The 19,736-nt window shown below is 52.5% G+C and overlaps 1 protein-coding gene across 4 annotated transcripts in view; it reads right to left on the bottom strand.

Moving 5' to 3' along the window:
- Positions 1 to 19,736, bottom strand: part of TBX5 (T-box transcription factor 5) — a 110,427-nt gene that overhangs the window by 35,304 nt on the left and 55,387 nt on the right. For 2 of the 4 annotated variants that reach the window (XM_077307999.1, XM_077307998.1), the window contains exons 2-5: positions 7,890 to 8,063; positions 4,001 to 4,095; positions 3,035 to 3,154; positions 1,372 to 1,519 (exon numbers count right to left, since the gene is read on the bottom strand). In XM_077307999.1, coding sequence (XP_077164114.1) covers positions 1,372 to 1,519; positions 3,035 to 3,154; positions 4,001 to 4,095; positions 7,890 to 8,036 — 510 coding nt within the window. In that variant the 5' untranslated portion in view covers positions 8,037 to 8,063. Of the gene's footprint in view, positions 1 to 1,371; positions 1,520 to 3,034; positions 3,155 to 4,000; positions 4,096 to 7,889; positions 8,064 to 11,579; positions 12,153 to 15,006; positions 15,300 to 19,736 lie in introns of those variants that run through there. The other 2 variants (XM_077307997.1, XM_077307996.1) reach the window with 2 other exon arrangements.

Here is a 19,736-nt window from a genome sequence, read left to right as displayed (position 1 = left end):
GCTCCAGGGCACATCCTTTGAAAGTTGCATGGAACATTTAATTTAAGATTTATATACATAAATGTAATCCAATGTGTTCAAAGACAGTGCCAATTAGATCAAAGGGATGGCCACTGAATACTTACAATGCCACTGAATGCTCTGCCTGTTGTTGTGAACCACCGGATAATGTAGGGTTTTGTGTAGATGGTGTTGGGGCAGGAGGAAGTTGTCACAGCTGAAGGGCCAGCCGTGCGTGGAAGAAACCTTTTCCATCACATACTGTTTTCTCTATGCATAAAAGGTTTGGTGGATGTTGTATGCATGGGACACACTGAAACACAACAACACACCCACAATCGCCTTGCCTGCAGCCAGAGACAGTTCAGTCCAAGTACACTTTGACCACTCGGATTCTTTTGAATGATGGGGAGGGGAGAGGGGAGGGGAGGGGAGGGGAGGGGAGGGGAGGGGAGGGGAGGGGAGGGGAGGGGAGGGGAGGGGAGGGGAGGGGCCCCAGATGGGCATGTGCACAGCTAAGCTTCCCAACCACATTCTGCATGATCTTGGGGGTTCTGGGGGTTCTCAAGGGTAAAAAGGTTGAGAACGGCTGACTCGCATACTGAGATTTGAGTGCCAGGAGTGAAATCCAGGAGATTTTGAGTGCTGGGACCTCTTTTGTTTAGAAATAAAGAACAGGATTTGGGGGCTTTGCAAAGATCTTCCCACCTGTCTGAGTCTTCCTTGTGCTTCTTAATTGGTTATAAAACATAAAATAATCATTGCATACACTCTTGTTTATATTATGAACTCTGTCGCCAATAAACAATGCAACACGCATAGGAGCAGATATCACATCTCGTTAGAGTAAGGCAGTCACCTTTTGCAAACAGACAAAGCTCCCTAACAGGAACAGGAAAATGTGAACAGGAAAATGAACCTGCAGCCTTTGCTGGTTTCCCTCCTGGACTGAAACACACCATAACACACATCGGTATGGTCCAGGTCTAGTTAAAGAACACTTAACGTTGGCCACCTGTCCATCTGCCAGGGCCTTAATCCAGCAAGCAATGGAATCAATGAGCTTCATCCAGCTTTTTCCCCACAGTTCCCCTTGTTTAATTTCCAACATGAGACGTGCCGGAGGACAAGGCTCCTGGAAAGTCATAAACGAGAGTATCCAGTGATTTCACAGTGGTGAAAGACGAGGACTCTGACCATGCTCCACTCATTGTCTGCTCCTCCTGTTGCACACTGGAGTCTTCAAAGGGTGGGAGGAGCTCTGGCTGATGCATGGATTCCATGAGAAGCCAGGAAACCACTCAAAAGTGAGTCCCAAAGTCAACTGCCACAGACCAAGGTTAATGTGAATAGGAACTGTCTGGTACTTACATGTCCAAATGGATCAAGATGATTGTTGGTCAGCTTGAGTTTTTGGAAGGAAACCAGCTGTCTCATCCAGTGGGCACCGGTGGCGGGTGAGTCCGGATGGACATATAATCTCCCAGGCATGGCTGGTTCAGCTTTCCCGGTTACTGACCTAACCAAAAGGAAAGAAAATGTTTTTTCGAGATGCTATTTTCAAAGAGTTTGAGGTCTACCCAATATTCACCACCGAATGATGGATGCCACATCATTTCATCTGAAATAGTCTTTCCATGCCTCTGTAGCACTCAGAATTAGCGTATAGTGCAGCTGAATGAGGTGGTACAGTCCTAGCATGTCAGAACTGTCTGTACCATTTCATTCTGCAAGTGGGGAAAATGAAAATGAAAAGCCATGGTACATTTTTTAAAAATGTTTTAGCACAGCAGGAGAGCACCTGGCCATTTTGTTTGCAGCGAGAGGGAATTTATTATATGATTGATCAAAAATGCCACCCCCACGTACAACCTGAGGTGATATAATCCACTCCCCCCTCTGGGAGCAACCATTTGATTTTTCAGGGGTCCAATAAACCTAATGTTAGAGCCATTCAACACATGGTGAAAACTGAGGGGACGGGATTCTGGACTGCCTCATTGAAGCTAGGGAAGCTCTCTGAACTGGGAATTATCAGGTATAGAACACTCCCAAGTTCCATTTTCCTGTATGCAGGATGTTGATCTCCATACACCCACACCCAGGGCAATAAAAATACTGAATTCTAGCACCTAATTCATCGAGTCTTGTAGACCATTTATGAGTTTTCATGTTGCAACTAAGGAAAATGAGGGGACGAGCCAGTATGTAATTAGGAGAGAGATCATCTCATCTGGGTACTATATATTTCCACCATTCCGACAGGAGGCTACCTTTGCTCAAAAAGGAGCGCCTCTCCGTCTTTCAGAGAGGACCACAGCCTTTCCGAGTTGAAGACGAGGGAGAATCCTTGACCATTCTTTGACATTGCTCCAAACAGACTCGTCCCACCCAAAGGCGGACATGTTTCTTGGCATGTCCCATCCTCCCTGCTGTACTTCTGGGAATCCCCATATCCAGCAAGCTACCAAACTAAAAGAGCCAAAAAGCTAACTCAGTGAGATCTCACTTAACTAAGGCTTAGTCAGTCAAGGGAAATGGGTGCAAGATTACAGGTGCTTTCTCTTCCACCATGAACTGCGGAAGATGCTTTAAACCAGTGATCCCCAACCCCCGGGCTGCTTCCTGGTGCCAGCCCGCGAAGGCCTTGGCACTGGGCCGCCGGCAGACACAAACATGCGGCAGCTCTGCACATGCGTGTTTGCCAAGAGCTGCCACATGTGCGCATTTGCGCCCACTGGCAGGGGCACAAACATGCACGTGCGGCAGCTCCACGCATTCACATTTGCACAGCGATGCCACGCATGCACGTTTGCGCAGTGATGCTGCGCATGCGCGGCGCCCAGGCTGCCAGCTCTCCCCCACCCCCGGAAGCGGTCCTCAACCTGGGAAAGGTTGGGGACCGCTGCTTTAAACAACTCCATTTAGGTGGGTTGGTGACTTTGTTCGCAGCCCTAACTCACCCAGCACCCGATCGCTCTGAACAACCTCTCTCTCCCCCCCCCCCAGCTCTTTCCTATATAGCATTACGTACCATTTGTTATCTGCAAATTTGTATCTGTGGTCATCGGAGGGCACAATGTCCATCAACAGGATGTACTTGGTTTTGGGGTTGAGCCCTGTGACTTTCACTTTGTAACTGGGAAACATACGCCTGAAAACGAACAAAGATAAAGTAGTTGCACATCAGGAAGAAACTAGCAAGGAGTCCCAATGACTCTTGAGCCAACTGCAGCTGGCCATGGTCGGTAGAGCAACTCTGGTAAGGCCCCTGTTCTTCTACTCGGGGGTCCTCTCTACTATGTATCACTGGAGTTTCTGCTCTGTTTACAGAATCAGGTTTGAGTCTGGCACCACCTTGGAGACAAACAATGTTTAATTCTGGGAATTAGCTTTTAGGTGTCTGTAACCTTCTTCAGGTGCTCTGTCTACAGCTATGTTTCGAAGAGCTCGGATCTCTGTGTGCCTAAGAAGTAAGAGCTGTTTTGCACAGCTGCCTTTGGCAAACGTACATAGGATTGCAGCCTCATTCGTGTATGCTGCACCCATCGGTCCTCCCAAAATGGTGGTTTTCAGCTATGCAGAATGAGGCTCACTTCCCAGATGAAGCTTAGCTCTACCTGCTCCCAGGTGCTCCCAGGTGCGTGGTTTCTCTTTCACAAGTCATTCACCTCACCTTCCAGAGCCCTTATTCCAGTTCCCTGAACCCCCCCCCCCTTGCGATTTTCCCCTCCAAGACAAACATTTTCCAGATTGGCTTCCATTCGATTCTGGGCACCGGTGTCCCTCCCAACCCATCGTGGGATGCCCAATACGGAGGTTGCAAGCAAAGTCCTTCAGTGGATGGTGCCCGTTTTTGGTGGTCGTGGGGAAACTGTCGGCTACCCTTAGCTTCTGTCAACAAGGTTTCCTTCTCCAACCCCCCCATCCCCAGCCTGAGGACAAACGGCCTGTTGACATCCATAAGCAGACAAGGAAAATCCTGGCGACCATTTCTTACCTTCCAGCTTTCGTGATGATCATTTCTGTCCCCACGTCGTGAAATTTCAGCCACAATTCCCGTTCGTGCAAGAAGACTTTGATGCCCTCCATGCCCTGGGAAAGAAGCAGGGAAGAGAGGGGGATAATGGCAGAATCAGGCAAAAATCAAACCCTGCAGGAATTGGGGGGGGGGCTCCCTTTCGCCCTCTGCCCACTAATCTGTAAACTAATCTATATATCTATTGAGTGTGGAACCAGGAATGAGGAGGCCCGAGTTCAAATCCTCCCTTGGTCTAACAGGCCTCCCCAGGGCTGTTGTGAGAATATATTGAGGAAGAAGAGAATTGTGCGTGTGATTTACTAGTGTGTGCAGATTTACTAGGCCAGGGGTGGGCAAACTGTGGCCCTCCGGATGTCCAGGGACTACAATTCCCATGAGCCCCTGCCAGCATTCGCAGGGGCTCATGGGAATTGTAGTCCATGGACATCTGGAGGGCCACAGTTTGCCCACCCCTGTACTAGACAGTCCAAAGTGCCCTTCCATACGTGGATCTCTCCCGTTCGTGCTGCCATCCAATATACAATCCTCGGAGAGCGCCCCCTATATTCCAACCCCTGTCGTTTTGAGATCACCCGTGGGCGCGAAATCCCCGGACCCGCAATGGAAAGACCTGTGCCACATAGGTGCACGCGCAGCTCGGCGTTTCGTGGAAATGGTAGCGTCAAACTCGGGTCTGGTTCAGCATCACGTGTGAAGCGACCCCAAGCGGCTGCACGCCTTTTTCTAGAGACTCGGGAAGTTCGCGTCGAGAATCTCAGGCGCAGGGACTCCAAAGGAGTCGGAGAGGACCGAGGACCGAGGCTTAATTCGGTTGCAATAGCCAGGCCCTTTCCTGCCTGCCACGATACCTTTTTGGCCATAAAGGCCAGGCTCAAACGGGGTCGTAGGGAGGGGACGCGGCGCGGGAAGGAGGGAGGGAAGGAGGGAGGGAGGGAGACAGGCTAAGGTTCAAAGAAGCCCCGCGGTATTGGGCCGGAGATCAGCCCAGCGCCAGCGGTCGTGGGAGCCGCTTGTAACTCCCTGATAGGAGCCGGCCTGATAGGCTCCGGGCCAAGAGCATCAAAATAGAAGGGGCTATAATGGGATCGCCGAGCTGCGGCGTGCGTGCGCAAAGAGTGGGCCGTGATGGGGGAGGGGGAGGGGGAGGGGAGAAGACCGGGGTGGAAACCTGGGAGGGATGCGGGAAGGGGAAAGGGCCGTAGCTGGGACCCTTGCAGAGGGAGAGGGAGAGAGAGAGAGAGAGAGAGAGAGAGAGAGAGAGAGAGAGAGAGAGAGAGAGAGAGAGAGAGAGGTAGATGTCTTGCTCTGCCGTAGGACACCTTGGCTCGAGTCCAGCAGCACCTTAAGAGATCAACAAGATTCTCAGGGTGGAAGGTTTAGTGCAGGGGTAGTCAAACTGCGGCCCTCCAGATGTCAATGGACTACAATTCCCATGAGCCCCTGTCTCATGAGCTCATGGGAATTGTAGTCCATGGACATCTGGAGAGCCGCAGTTTGACTACCCCTGCTTTAGTGAGTCCCTGCTCAGGGGAGCTTTGACCCCTCCGGGATGCCGTGTCCAAAGGGACAAGCCCGACGCGGCTCTACCCAGGAGCTCGGCAGACGCCTTTCCGCTCCCCTCGGCCAGGTGGCGGCGGCGGCTGCTGCTAAATGCATTGTTATTCCCAGCCTCCGGGCAGGAGCAGAGAATCCCGACGGCCGGAGCCGAATCGCTATCCGCGGGCTCCGGAAGCTCCCCGCTCCGGTTAGGGTCGCCCCGAAGTAGGTGGACTGAGGTTTGCCCCAGGAGGGCAGCATTCGGCGGCATCGAAACGGATTTGCATGGGACCCAAACAGCAAGGGTAGTCACCGACATAAGCTGTCCACTTTTTGCCCTGCTTTTTTTGTTCCCCCCCCCCCAACTCGGAACCGAAGCGGCCTCAGGGAAGCCCACTGGCTCTCCCATCCCCCCACCCCCGCCCCCAAGAAAGAACTGGGGCTCTATAGGTGGATCCAGGGGGCCAACCACATTCCCAGGTCACCTGCATCCCAAGCGCCCGTTCTCCTCCTCTTTGCGCAAGTTGACTCGCTTTCTTTTTGTTTTTTTAAACTAAATTAAGACTCCTTCAGACCAACACGGCCACCCACTTGAATCTGATTTTTTTTTTAACTCTCCCCCTCCCCGTAGAGAGAAACAAGCTTCCAGTTTTAAGGCCGCGAACCTGGCAGAAGGCCCCCGCGGCAGAGCTTACTCTCGAGTAAGCCTGCACGGCGCTGATTTCAAGGGCTGCGACCGAAAATGCGCGGCGTTCGGCCTACAGGCTTTCCCGGAAAGGGCGGGTGGGGAGTAGGCCGCCGCAAGCAGAAGCAGGTTCGTTGTTTATAAGGCGCTTGTATCGGCCTTAAGGAGTCGAGAAGCGGCTTCCAATCGCCTTCCCTACCTCTCCCCTGGGAATCAGACCCCCGGTTCTCCAGATCAGAGTCGGACGCCCTTAACCAACCACCCCACACTGGCTCGCTCCCCTCTGTCGCCCCCAGGCTAAGTAATTTCCCCAGCATTCCCACTTTTTAAATTAAAAAAATAAAACTTTACTTTTTGTTTTAGCTCTTGTCTGCTTCGAAACTCCTGTAGTCCGGCGGGAGGAAAGGTGGGGGATGGGGAGGTCAAGGCAGCGGAATTACTTTCTCCTGTAGACCAGAGGTAGTCAACCTGTGGTCCTCCAGATGTCCATGGACTACAATTCCCATGAGCCCCTGCCAGCGTTTGCTGGCAGGGGCTCATGGGAATTGTAGTCCATGGACATCTGGAGGACCACAGGTTGACCGCCCCTGCTGTAAACGATTAAAACTTCTCTCTTTTAAAAATGTTTTAAGCCTGTGAACCCGGTTCCGGAGGAAAACTCTCTGCGCCACAAACGCGCCACGACCTTCCAAAAACCCCGACCCCATTCCCGGGCTTCTTCGAAGTCTTTCGCGGCCCGAAAATCGCAACCTCAGAAAGGGACCCGCCAGAAAGTCCCGCAGGTTCCAACCGGACTGGTTGGAAAACTTCTGCCCTCTCCTGTGTGTGTGTGTGTGTGTGTGGTGCACTTGTGTGTGTGAAGTTTTCCTCCCAGTGCCCTCTGGATGTACACAAATCCACCTGCCTGCCTGCCAGCATGTACCTCCGCGTGACTGCCTTACAAGTCCCTTCGCATTTCACCATGACTTGTCCCAGAGTCAACCCCGCCCGTCAAAGGTGGTTGGGTGGGTGGGGGGGGTGAGGATCTGCTCTTTCATCTGATCGGGTGTCTGTGAACCCGGGGAGGGGGTGCCGGTTTCGACAGGAGATTGGCTAACGGAGCATATATATAATATTCGAAGGGGCCTTCTTCTGGTTATGGAGATCCCTGATCGACGGCAGAGGCCACCAGGAAACAAAAAGCTCACTCCTTCCCTTTTGCTCGGTGAGGTAGAAGATCCTTTTGGACCTGTGCTGAATGTGGGCGCCACTTCTCTTCGGGGTCCAAAATGCAGGGAAGATTCTGCTCTCTTGGCATTATCTCTCCCCCCCCCCCGGAGCTGCAGCAAGGGCCTTGCCAAAATGCAGAACGACGCCGGTTGTCTGTATGCGATCCCTCCACTGGGATGCCGGAGCCAGTCGAACCCCGAACCCCCGACCGAAGCGGGCTCTCCAACGCCATACTGTCTACCGCGCCTGGCCACCGACGTCCGGCGTCCAGGACCACCCCATGACGATTATTCCCGCTCTCTCACTAATAGACATCGCAGGCTGGCCGAGGAGACCAGTGGGACCCCCTCACCCGCGCGCCAACCCCGGGTTTCCCGCTACCCCCCCCCCACTAGCCCCCCCTCCCCGTCGGCGTACCTGTTGGGTAAAGGCGGCCTGGGGCGAGGCGGGTTGCTTGCTGCTGGCCCCCAGCTGACTGTCCGGCTTGCCCTCGCTGGCCAGTTCCTTCGTCTCGGATTCGACTGGCGTCGCCGGGAGCCCGAAGCCTTCGTCGGCATCCGCCATCTTCTCGGCTGCTGAGCCCCCCGCTGCCTACGCGGCACAGGCGGAAAGGAAGAGAAGGAGACGGGCGGTCAAGCCGGGCCTTGCGAGGCGCACCGAGCCGGGCGGCGGGGACCCTTGGCCGCGGTCATTTCACACCCGAGGCCGGTGGGGAGGTCGAAGGAGACACGCACACGCCGCCGTGGACATTCAGGGGCTGTCTGAGTCAAGGCCCGGGGAGCCCAGCCAGAGGGGTTGCTTTTGGAACTCCCTACCTTGCTTTCATCCCGCTTTTTGCTAGGGAATGTATAAAGGAATGAGAAAAACTATCTGAGAGCCAAGTGTACCAATGACGCCTCTCTCTCTCTCTCTCTCTCTCTCTCTCTCTCTCTCTCTCCTCCCCCCCCCCCAACTGCACCTAAGCAGAGTTACACTCTTCTACGTTCCTTGTGGTTAATGGACTCAGAAAGAAGTCTAACGTTTAGGATCGCACCTTTCCCCCCTCCCCTCCGCCCAGGAGCTCGTGTTTCCTCCCTCTGATAATCCCCGCGACGCATTTCTTCTCTATACCTTAGGAAGGCAAGATTGCACCCTGTCATTTCGCCCCATACTGATGCGTGTTATTTATGCAGCCGGATGGTTCCCTTCTGGGCCTGGGATCGGGCTGCGGCCGACACAGCTCAAGTCCCTTTGATGCCCGTGACTTAAAGAATACACGAACAGCGCCCAGGATTGAGGCTCTCCTTTGCTGGATGGCGTGGCCTCTCCCCATCTCTTTCCCCCCTTTTCGCTCCTTCTCGATTCCCTGCCATGTATGAAATACGAAGTGTGCACGTAGGTAAACACACACACACACTCACGCACACCAGCTGGAATGTTTACATACACTGGGTCTCTCTCTCTCACACACAAACACACACACACCGGTGCACATGTCCGTAGAATCACCCAAAGAACCATATATTTTAAGGAGACACAACAAGTCTAGGAGCGAGCTCGATCAAAGGGAGTATCTGAGGTTTGTGTACACGGGCCAGCAATCGTGCACACCCGGATGCTCTCAAAATGAACAGAGAGGATGGGGGAAAGAGAGATTAGTGGGGTAAGAGGGCCGAGAAGCCATCCACCCCTGCCCTCAGGTACCTGTCAAAATTATCTGGGAAAGTCCCCATAAATACTCCCTCTGGGTCCTTCATTCAGAAGCCTCTTCACTTTCACTGCCGATCCCGATTTGATTTTCCATGCTTCCCCTGCTGACGCCTCCCCCACAAGATCTTCTCTAAACCTTTCTCAGCTTTTCCATTATGAGATCTCCTTTCTTTGTTATCATGACCTGCAAGTCTGATCTTAATTATATAAACAAGTTTTTTTTCCCCCTCCCCAAAGACAACTTTGATTTTTCTTGACAAGCACAGACAGACTACGAAATTCACACTTACTGGATCTTGGGCCTTGCAGTAACCCTCTTCCAAAAATGGTATTTTGGGGACCGAGTTAGGAATCAGAATTCGGAGGGGAAGGGGAGTGACATCTGTTGTGACATATGAAATCAAGGTCAGTTTTTGCACGGTCCTTTTTGGCCTAGGGATGGGGGTCTTCCGAGGGACCTTAAAATAACAACCCGGCAAGGAAAACACAACTGAACACTTTCTGACAGTCCCGATCCTAAATATATTATTTATTTGGGGAGAAAATGCTCTGGGATTTAACTGCAAATAATGGTGAGGGATTGTTTATTGGTTTTGAGAGCCATGTTTATTTGAAGGCCTTCCCCCCAGAAAAACAACAATCAGTAGGGCCTACTTTCTGAATAAACCATGGTTTCAGTCTGGCTGTAAGACCTTTTAATTTTGGAGAATATTTTAATTTAAAAAAATTAAGGCTACCTTTGCCAAGAATAATTCTACTGCAAGCAATGGGAGATTGGCCGAACCGAATAAAGCAGGGGTTCCTAGCAGCGGCCTATTACTGAGCTTGTGATCCATGTACACTGTGAGAAAAATGCCCCAATTCATTCCCAGTAATTTAAGAGGGGACGTAGAAATCTTCAGCATTTTTGAATAATTGCAAGGAAATATTACCTCAAAACAATTGTGGGCCAAACACAGACTAAACCCATGCTTAATGTGAAGCCTGTTAGAACATTTACTATTTAAATAATTGCACTTTCTGTCTAAATTAAAGCAGATTATTCATATTATAGTTTAGGAAAAAATGATTAGGAGGGAGGAAATAACATCCAACAACATGCAGATGAAGATGAAGATGAAGATGAAGATGAAGATGAAGATGAAGAAAGAAAGAAAGAAAGAAAGAAAGAAAGAAAGAAAGAAAGAAAGACCTTCCTGTAAACTGGTGAGAAACAGGAGGGGACATGGATTTGGTGGAAACAGTATTTCAATCCACCTCGGATTAAGAAATCAGAACAGATTGGGAGCCTATGCATATTTACTGGGGGGGGGGAATAGTATGGATAAATCCCATCGAAACCAATGGGATTTGCTTTTAAATTAGATTCAAATGGGTAGCCATGTTGGTCTGAAGTAGCACAATAAAATCAGAGTCCAGTAGCACCTTTAAGGCCAACAGAGATTTATTCAAGGCGTGAGCTTTCGAGTGCAAGCACTCTTCCTCAGACAAGGATTGAACTGGGCTGCAAACATCAAAGGGATGTTTTTCCACTCTTTAAAACAAATGAGATCTTGGCTTTCTGTGTGTCTGGGGGGGGGGGTCCTAAACTCTGTGTGTGTGTATGTGCTTGGGGGAGGAGGCCTAGTATCCTTACCGTCTTCATCTCGGAAACGCTGGCGAAAGCAGAGAGGGAGATGCACGAAAGCCCTGACAGTCCACGGAGCCTGGTTGCGGCTCAGATCGCCGAGGAGCCCCGCTGGCAATCCAGCGGCTGGAGGGGGGGGCACCGAAAAGCCATCTGGCCGGCTCAGCCCAGGTCACCTCCCGCGGAAGCGGAGCAAACAAAAGGCGAAGCAGCGACGCGCTCCCTCGGCCTCGTCCGGCCCGCTCGGCGCCCAAGCTCGCCTCTCTCCCGCAAGTTCGGTCCGCTGGTGGTGCCGCCGCCGCCGCCAGGCTCCCGCTCGCCACATAATGAAGCGGCAGGCGGCAGGAGGGGCGGCAGGCCCGGCGCCGAGAAGAATGGTCGGCGAGCAGCCGAGAGCCCCCGAGAGAAAATCAGCCTTGACAGAACCAGGCCGCGGCAGAAGCCGGATGGAAAACGCAGCCACAGCGGCGCGCTGGAAGCACAGCGTTGGCGAGTCGGGCGCTGCGGGGAGAGGAGGGAGGGAGGGAGGGAGGAAGGGAAGAAGGAAGGGGCTTTCTCGCCGAGAGAAATGCTTCCCCGCACGCATCGGCGAGGCCCTGGCAGGCTAGATCTCCGGCTTCCAGGAGCCTGCGTCCCCTCACCCCCACCCCGGGGCCAAAGAAAGACGCCCTGGAAGGGCCACCCTCTCTGAAGGGCCTGGCACTGCTGTCCCCACCCCGCCTCTTGCTCTGCCTTCGGGCCTTGCACCGGCTAACCGCTCGCTCGCTCCGGGACCGCGGAGAGCCCCTTACCTTCGCCTGCACAGCTCCGGGCGATCACCGCATCTCTCGCGCCTCTCACGGAGCTCCCCGCATCTCCGGGTCTCGTGTCGGAGTCCAGAGACCCTCTTTAGAGCAGCGGCATGCTTGAGGGTTTTTCTTTTTTTAAGGGAACATTTTAAACGGGGGGAAATCCCCGCACAGGCGCGCGCGCGCTCGCGCCCACCGCGGGCGCACAACCTCCGCCTTCTCCACCGTCGGTCTTTCCCGGGCGCTCCCGGTCCAAGGCGGCCACGAAGCCTTCTGCAGCAGCCTCCCCCTGGCCCCAACGAGATGGGGAGAGACGCTCCGCCCCCGGCCCCCGTTCGGCTCCGAGGCGCGCACCGAGAAAGCGGCAGGAGGGACGGGAAGGAAGGGGCTCCGGACGGAGCTGCTGCCGGAACGGACTCGCCTCTTCCCGCGATCGGGTGCAGAAGGCAGGAGCGAGCCGAGGGAGGGAGGGAGAGAGAAAGCACGGCGAGAGAGGGCCGGGGCGCCAGGCTCCAGTCGAATGCGCCCAGGCAGAGGCAGCGAAGCGTCGCGGGCGGAGAGCGGAGCTGCCTGGCCAACCAGCGGCTCCCCTGCCCCGGGAGGCCGCCTCTCCTCTCCTCTCCTCTCCTCTCGCTCCCTCCCTTCCTCTCCTCCCTCCCTCGCCCGCTCGCTCGCTCCCTCCCTCGCCTCCCCCAGCTTATTTTTCTTGCAGCCAAACAAGGCACAAAGAGACGTCAAAAATCTTTGCCCCCCCCCTTTCTCCTCCTTCCTTTTGCCTTTCTCTCCCAGCTTCTCTTCGCCCCTCCATCTCTTTTCCATCCATTTTTCTCAACCAGGAACATGCAGCTCTTGAGACAGCGTCTCTCTCTCTCTCTCTCTCTCTCTCTCTCTCTCTCTCTCTCTCCCCCCCCCCCTTCTTAAGGGGAAAAACACGCACCCGCAGGCAGAGAGAGAGGGAGAGGTGGATTCTCTAAGGCAAACCATACACCGATGCCTTGCGCTCCCCCAGCCTATTCCCGAATCGGGGGGGGGGGGGGGGATAGATTGGTGTGTGTGTGTGTGTCGTCAGAACGTGTTTCTTTTCCTCGCAGAGAGCAAAGGGAGGGGGAAAGGGGGAGATAAATATAGAAAAAGAGAGCGAAGGCAGAGTAAAGGAACCCTGTCCCTAAAAGCACCTTTCCCATTTTCAAAGGAGTTCTTTTCCTGCAAAAAAAAAAAAGGGGGGGGGGAATTGTGACTTGCATTTTGTAACGGGAAAGTAAAGGGCAACTTTCCTTCCTCCCGGCTAAGCAGCCACCTTCCCCCAAGCAGATGGAATTCCTAAGGTGAAAAGATATACACACGCTCCAGAGCCCGGCTACACTCAAAATAAGCAAGCCGTCAGAGCGGCCCGGGGATCCCTGGGTGTGTTTTCTCTGTCCTTCCCGTCTCGGTTCCCTTTTTTTTTCTTTCTTTAAAGAAATGCCTTATTTTGAGGGCAAAGTTGAATAGGTCAGAGCAGGATAAACAGATCCTCGCGTTCTGGAGTCTGAAAAGGGCCAGGCTGCTGGTGCCGGGCGAGAATTCCCTCTTCGGTCGGGAGGACAGAAAGCCCGTCGGTCCCCTGGACCGTTTCCTGCCATGTAAAGCCTGAGATACGGAAGCCACCTGGGTCCTTGTTCCTCTGCCCGACAGGTCAAAGACAAGTGCAACTCGTCCAGGGGAGACCCGGGGGAAAGCCCCGCAGCCTTGGGTCCCCCAGCCGGTTCTGCAATTCGCCGGCGATTCACTACAAAAGTTTTCCTACGAGTCCAGCGTAGACTTCAAAAGCGACTGCGCCGGCTGGATCCCTCGCCGAGGAAGGAATCCAGCGTCTGTGTACAGATCGGCACCTTTGGTCCGACGTATTGGGTGCAGAACACACAAACACACACACAAAACCTGAGGCACACTCTTTCCCTACCCTCCCTGTATTACAGACGTTACTGATGCAGAATACATTTTATTATTAACACAGGCACCCGTTCTTTACACACATGCGATCACACTCCACGTGTGTGTAATATGGCGCGTTCTTGTTATGCACAAAAATGACCGGTGTGTGGGATACAAAGCGTCTTTGCCTCTTTAGCTTGACTCCAATCTCTGCTCCCTGCGATCTCATGCCTGTCGCTGTCCTTCCTTTTTCTCTTTACCTCTACGCTGCTCTTGAGTTCTGTCTCTCTCCACACATCCAGATCCATCGTAGCCGTGCTCCCCCCCGCCCCCCTTCCTGCTTGGTTTCCAAAAGGCATCCTTAGGCCGGCGACTCTAATGCATAGATTACAGTCTGCTGCTTGTGCTAAATCTATGTGCACATCTGAGTTAAGTGCTATTTTGCGGAGGTGACCTTCACTACAGGACGCAGAGAGGGCATGTGTAAATTTTATACTGCAAAACAGTGTGAAAATGTCGAAGCCCGTACATTCGGCCTGAACCTAAACTCAGCAAGTGGAAAAGCAGACTCCGTCGATTTCACTGGTCTAAACTGGAAGGCTGTTCCAGAGAAATCATCCGGATTCTGTTTCCTACCCTCTACTCGGTCGGAAGGAAGACATAACTCTTTAGGACCCAATGCAGATACTCTAAACAAAGAAAGGCATTTTCTTTCTCTTGTCCCTTGTAAGTTTCCAGCTAAAATCGCCCGAAGAAATTTTCGTTTAGATTTATGGACAAAGTTCCTTGTTTTCACAGCATTTCCCCAGACTCTAAAAGTATTCTGCGTTTCGCCCCCCAGAAAAATCAGCTTTCTTGGGAAAATAAATAAGCATCTTCCAGCCCTAGCAGCGTTCCGAGGACCTCCTTAAGTCTTCCTAATTCTGCAAGCTGAATTTGGAAGACAGAGAAGAGGGGGGGGGGCAGGGCGGAAGGAACTTGCATTTGCGCCTTAGAACTTGGGCGCTTGCGTGTATGTGGGCCTCCCTCTCTCTCTCTCTCTTACACACACACATCCTGCCCCCTAAAGAAAATAAGTAATTAAGCTATCCTTTTACTGAGCCGCCACAAAATAACCGCAGCGCATCCAGTTGTGGGCACACCACTATATAAATACCAGCCCTCCCCCCCCCGCACCTTTTCTCCCCCCCCCTTCTAAATGCGAGCAGCCGGAAACTTCCGTGAGCGCCTTTCTTCAAAAGTAGGTTCCCTGCAGAGTCCGGGCCCGATCCAACCAAGCTGCCCAAGCAAAGAGAGGCCTTTCGAAGTCCCCTGAAGTCGACGGGAGGGCCTAACTCTGCAAACCGGCGTCTGCAAACGTGCAGAAATCCGCTGGACGGGACCAGAATCCCAGTTGGTTGGATGAGACCCATCCCTTTTTTTTATTTGCACCCCTCCGATTGGAACAACCCCCCCAGCCTTCCCCCCCCCCCCCCATGCCTCCAATAAAGCGCACCGGCCTAATGATTTCTCTCACCTTTGGCAAGCCAAGTAGGCTCCTGGAGAGGGACTCGGAAGAAGCGCGGAAGAGCCTGAGACCCGATTTCCCTTCTCCAGGCCGAGCGAGATCCCGAAATGTCAGCTCTCGGAAGCCAAACCTCGGGCCGGGGCGCCGTACAGTATCTGTCAAGGCGAGACAGGCTCCCGGCTAGCGAGCGATTTGTGGTCTCGGGCAAATTAAATATTACTGTTTATTACCAGCCATACTCCAATAAAATCCAGCGGGTCCAAAACTTTCGCTCCTATCTCACCAGCGCCTGCACCTATAGGACACGGAGACGTCACCGCACACGCAACGGCCCTCTTCTGTCATGCTTCAGCGCAGCGGTAATGGAAGGTTAATCTGCCTTCTTCGGCTTTAAAGCGCCATCAGTCAGCCCTCTCTTCCCTTCCCCCCCCCCCCTGCGCCTTTTTTTTTTCTTTTTTGGCTGGGGGCGACGCGAAAGAATGCGGCTCTGTTGGGAAGGGGAGATGGAGGGAGGGCAAAGGAATGCGCGAGCGGGCAAAGGGGTGCCCCACGAGCTGCGGGACCGTCAGCGCCCTATGGGGAGAAATTGCGGAGTGAACTTTGGAGCCGGGGAGTACGAACTGGCCGTGGGGGTTGACCCGGGAGCGTGAGTGGACGGATCCCACGCTCCGGAGACCTTTCTTCGCTCGCTCTTTCCCCGCGGAAGTTGCCCCAGAGGAGCAAACAACGCTCCCCGCCGCCCACGCGCGCCCCAGGGACTCTTTGCAAGCCATGGGGGCATTTCAGTGGGCGTGTGTTGGCCGTCTTTAAACTGCATGCTGCCGCCCGCCGAATTGGGCAGGGCGGGCAGCTCTCCTTTCTTTTGCAGGATGCCAAAGCGGACTGCGAAGCCGGCTGCTCCCCGCAGCAGGCAGGGTGAAAGGCGGAGAGAGGGGAAAGGAGGAAAGGAAGAGCAGAAGGGAGAGGAGCTGAGGTCACCCGAGAGAGGATCTACCTAGTCGGGAGATAAGTAGCTCGGCTTAATCTCACCTTTCTTTCTTTTTTGGGGAGGGGGGAGGTGACATCCCTGAGGCTTCTTCACGCCCTTTCTCCCTGTTCCCTTGTGGACTTCTCTTGAGGAGCTACAAACTGGCCGAGGATCTGACCTAAGGCCCAACTCAGACAGTAGCTGGGCGGAGGTAGGGTGGAGAGGGGACCCGCGGGTGGGTGGGGGTTGAGCCTCCAAGTTGTGCGGCAGTTCGCGGCTGGGGTCGGCCGCGGATACAAGCGCTGTCCCCAGAGGGCCCTCCAGTGCACGTGGGCGAATGCTGCCCTGGGGCTGTACGGATTCGAACGCTTTTTGAAGAAGGCCTTTCCCCCTTTAAAGTACACGTAGGGTTGGGTTGCGACCCTTAAAGCAAAACACGCCCATCAAAATAAACGGGCCGAGTTCCAGTCTTCCCTTGCACTAACGTTTAACCAAGCTGGAGAGGAAGTTTTTCTCCTGGCTCCCTTTGCAAAGAGGTCGGAGACCCCACGGGATCCATCCGATGCCTCCTGTTAGCGGAGAAACCTCCCTGCGTAGATCCAGTCCTACCCACACTTTCTACTAAATAAAGTAGGACTCTGTTTTGAGTAAGTGAGTAGAAGCGAACTGCAGGGTTGAGAGCCTGCAAATAGTTACTGAGGAGTAAATCCCATTGAAATTACTTGTGAATCAACTCTCATTGGATCGGGCCGCAAAGCCTCGCATTGTCCCTCAACAGGGAAAAACTCGGTTTTAAGAGCCGAGTAACAACTTAAAACATTTCTTGCTAGATCGACTCCTTAGGTGGCAAGAGATTGTATTATTTAGAGAAGCGCTGGCATATTTCTATCCTGTGCCCTTTGAATCTAGCCGGGCTTGCTTCAGAATACACAGATTCGGTCCTGGACCAGTTTATATCTTGAATAAAATTTAGTTGGTCCCGAAGGCACCACTGGGCTCCAACTTTGCTGCTTCAGTTCAACACGGTTACCCACCTAAAATCTATTTGCAAATAAACGGGATGTGAATCGCTAGGCGCAAAATGATGCAACGCTATTTGTAATTGACATTTAATAGGAAGGAAGACGCTTAGATTTCAACTGAAACTTACCATCAAGTATTTACTTTAAGGTGGGAGGGTGTGGATGTCTGGTGCGAGTGTGAGAGAAATATACCTGTTTAGTTTTTAATGAAGTTTACTTCCAGGAAGATGCGTTTAGACCTGCAGATGCAGCACTCAAGAGGCTGACTCTGGCGAAACTCACCTGGTATTACTTTCAAGTCAATAGGCTGCAAAAATGTTTTTCCTGTGGCCCATAGTGCAGTTCGCAGTAGACTTGTGTAGGTTGTATGACATCTGGCCTAAATACTATTACATGATATAACTGCAAACCGACTACAGACGAATCCACTTTGGAATAAACCGGACGGCTAACAATCCAGAGGCCACTGGCTGAGGAACAGCCTCTGACTTGAGAGTATTTTGGTTTCTGGCCACGCAAGCAAATTCCATCTCGCTTTTCTTGGAAATAAAATCCTCTGTTACCCTAGGATTTGCATCCCAAAAATCGTATTTATTTGCAACCTCCTACACTTGATGCGTAATTTTTTTTGAAATTAATTCACTAATTAGCAGTATTGGGATGAGAGAGTCTTCCCTTCCCTTTCAGCGACCCATCTTGGATTTGGGATGGCTGGATTCAGAAAGAATTTCAAATGGCATTCCCTTACTCATAACCGTCTGGAGTGCGTTTGCCGAAAAGCGGCATACACTACAACTGTAGGTAGCCAAACATCGACTACAGGGAGTCACAGCACAATCCTAAGAACGCTGCTTTGGGAGTAAGGTCATACCGAAGGCCCTGCGTAGGATTCTGAGACTGGGTGAGACAATTTCTCTTCAAAGCACAGAAGCCCAAGGAAGGTTACCAAGGAAAGGGAGTCAAGAAATCTGAAATGAAAAAGTGAAAGGGGACAACAGGTGTGTATGTGTGTGGGGGGTTATTCATCCCCCACCCCCACCCCAGGCTCCCCATTGCTCCTTTGCCTGGGACTCACCTTACAGGAAAGTTCTAACCAAAGCCTACTGGAAGAACTTAAGTACAAGTGGTTATCCCACCTCCACCCAACACCCCTCCCCCCCCCCGCTATTACAAGAAAGCATTCCAAGCGAAATTTAACAGAAAATAACATCCCCCCCCCCCTATGTGTCCCTATAACCTACATGAGAATTCCTTGACAAGCCAGGGCTAATTTTTCTAGTTCAGCGAACCTTTAGGGCTCCGTTTTTATATTATTTAACACCCTTTTCTGGGAACAAAATTCCTTTGCAGGTGAGAGAATCGGGGTCAATTCTCTTTTAATTCCTTGTCGAATTTCCGGACCTATTTTGTTATATCGGCTAGAGTTTCTTTACAGCGGGCGTGATCTTCTAAATAGTCATAGCAACCCAGCTAACAAACCACGGCCCCAATCCAATCGAAGTCTAACCCGACTGGAGATAAGATCCTGAGCCCAGATCCATGGGCTTTCCCATCCACGCATGGGGATTTGACTGAATCAATCGATGAGCTCTGCATTAAAACCAGTGAGGAAGGTGATTGGTTCAATTAGTTTTAAAAGGACGAGCTATAAGAACCAGTTCCTGTTTACTGGCGTGGACAGTCCTGTTGTTCAGTGGCTTTTGTTCGCCAGTCAGCACACTACGGTGGCTGCTGGATTCGGCCATGATTTAACCCACGAAATTGTGTGTGTGTGTGTTGCTAAACTGGCGCTGCGCACAAACTGAATCAGGCAGCCAACCTTTTGAATTTTCTTCCCCCTCCCAAATTTACTTTCGATGTCATGCTTCAAATGAGACCCCTGTTTCTCCAGGGGAGGGGGAGGTTCCCCCCACCCCAGTCTCTCACTCTGTCCCGGCACCCAAAGTGGGTTCTTAGTGCCTTGCTGCGGAATGAAACTTGGAGGCCGCTAGATTCTCTGGCCTCCACCTTGGAGAGTCACAGGTGGACACAATTTTCAAGAAATGACCCTTTCAGGTGCTGTTTTATTTTCCTTAGATGAAAACCCTGCAATATTCCCTCCCCCCCTCCTCCTGCAGTCCATTAATCTCTCCCTCCGTCTAAGGGCTCCATGAAATTGGAACGCAAACAGCCCTAGAGTCGCCTTGAGAAAGAGAAGATTGTATTTCGGCAGAGAGAAGCCGCCTTCTGAGAAGGAGCCAGGCGGTGGGACCTGTTCGCTCAGAGCTTGGCAGCTGAACAGCCCGACCGGTCCGGGAGCATCAGGCCCAAATCTCTGGGGTCGCTTCTGTCTCCGGGTCGATGCCCCCTGGAAGGGAGAGCTAAGGGGCCTCTCCCTGCCACCGTATTCTAAGCCCTATTCCCATCTTGACTGTTCAGAAGAGGGCAAGCCAGCTTCTTCTGTTACAGTATGCTGCCAAAATTAAGCGATCTCTCCCCCCCCCTCCCATGTATTTTTGTTGAGCATGTCTGTTCCTGCATGAAGTTCCTACACGTGACTGGCTAAAACTAATCTCTCTCCCAAGCATGCTATTTTAAATATTTTCTGTGTGTGTGTGGGGGGAGGATTTTTTAATTGTGGGGGGCCACTGCATGAAGACCCTGACTCAGTTTGATGGTCTCCGTAGCTGCAGTGAAAGCCCGGTCCCAAACTAACTCTACCAAGACAGCAGGACTTCAGAGCTCCATAGAAAAATGTCGGAGCACCACCC

This window comes from Paroedura picta, chromosome 13 (assembly GCF_049243985.1).
Source record: "Paroedura picta isolate Pp20150507F chromosome 13, Ppicta_v3.0, whole genome shotgun sequence".
NCBI lineage: Eukaryota > Metazoa > Chordata > Lepidosauria > Squamata > Gekkonidae > Paroedura > Paroedura picta.
This window is presented reverse-complemented; position numbering and strand designations above follow the sequence as displayed.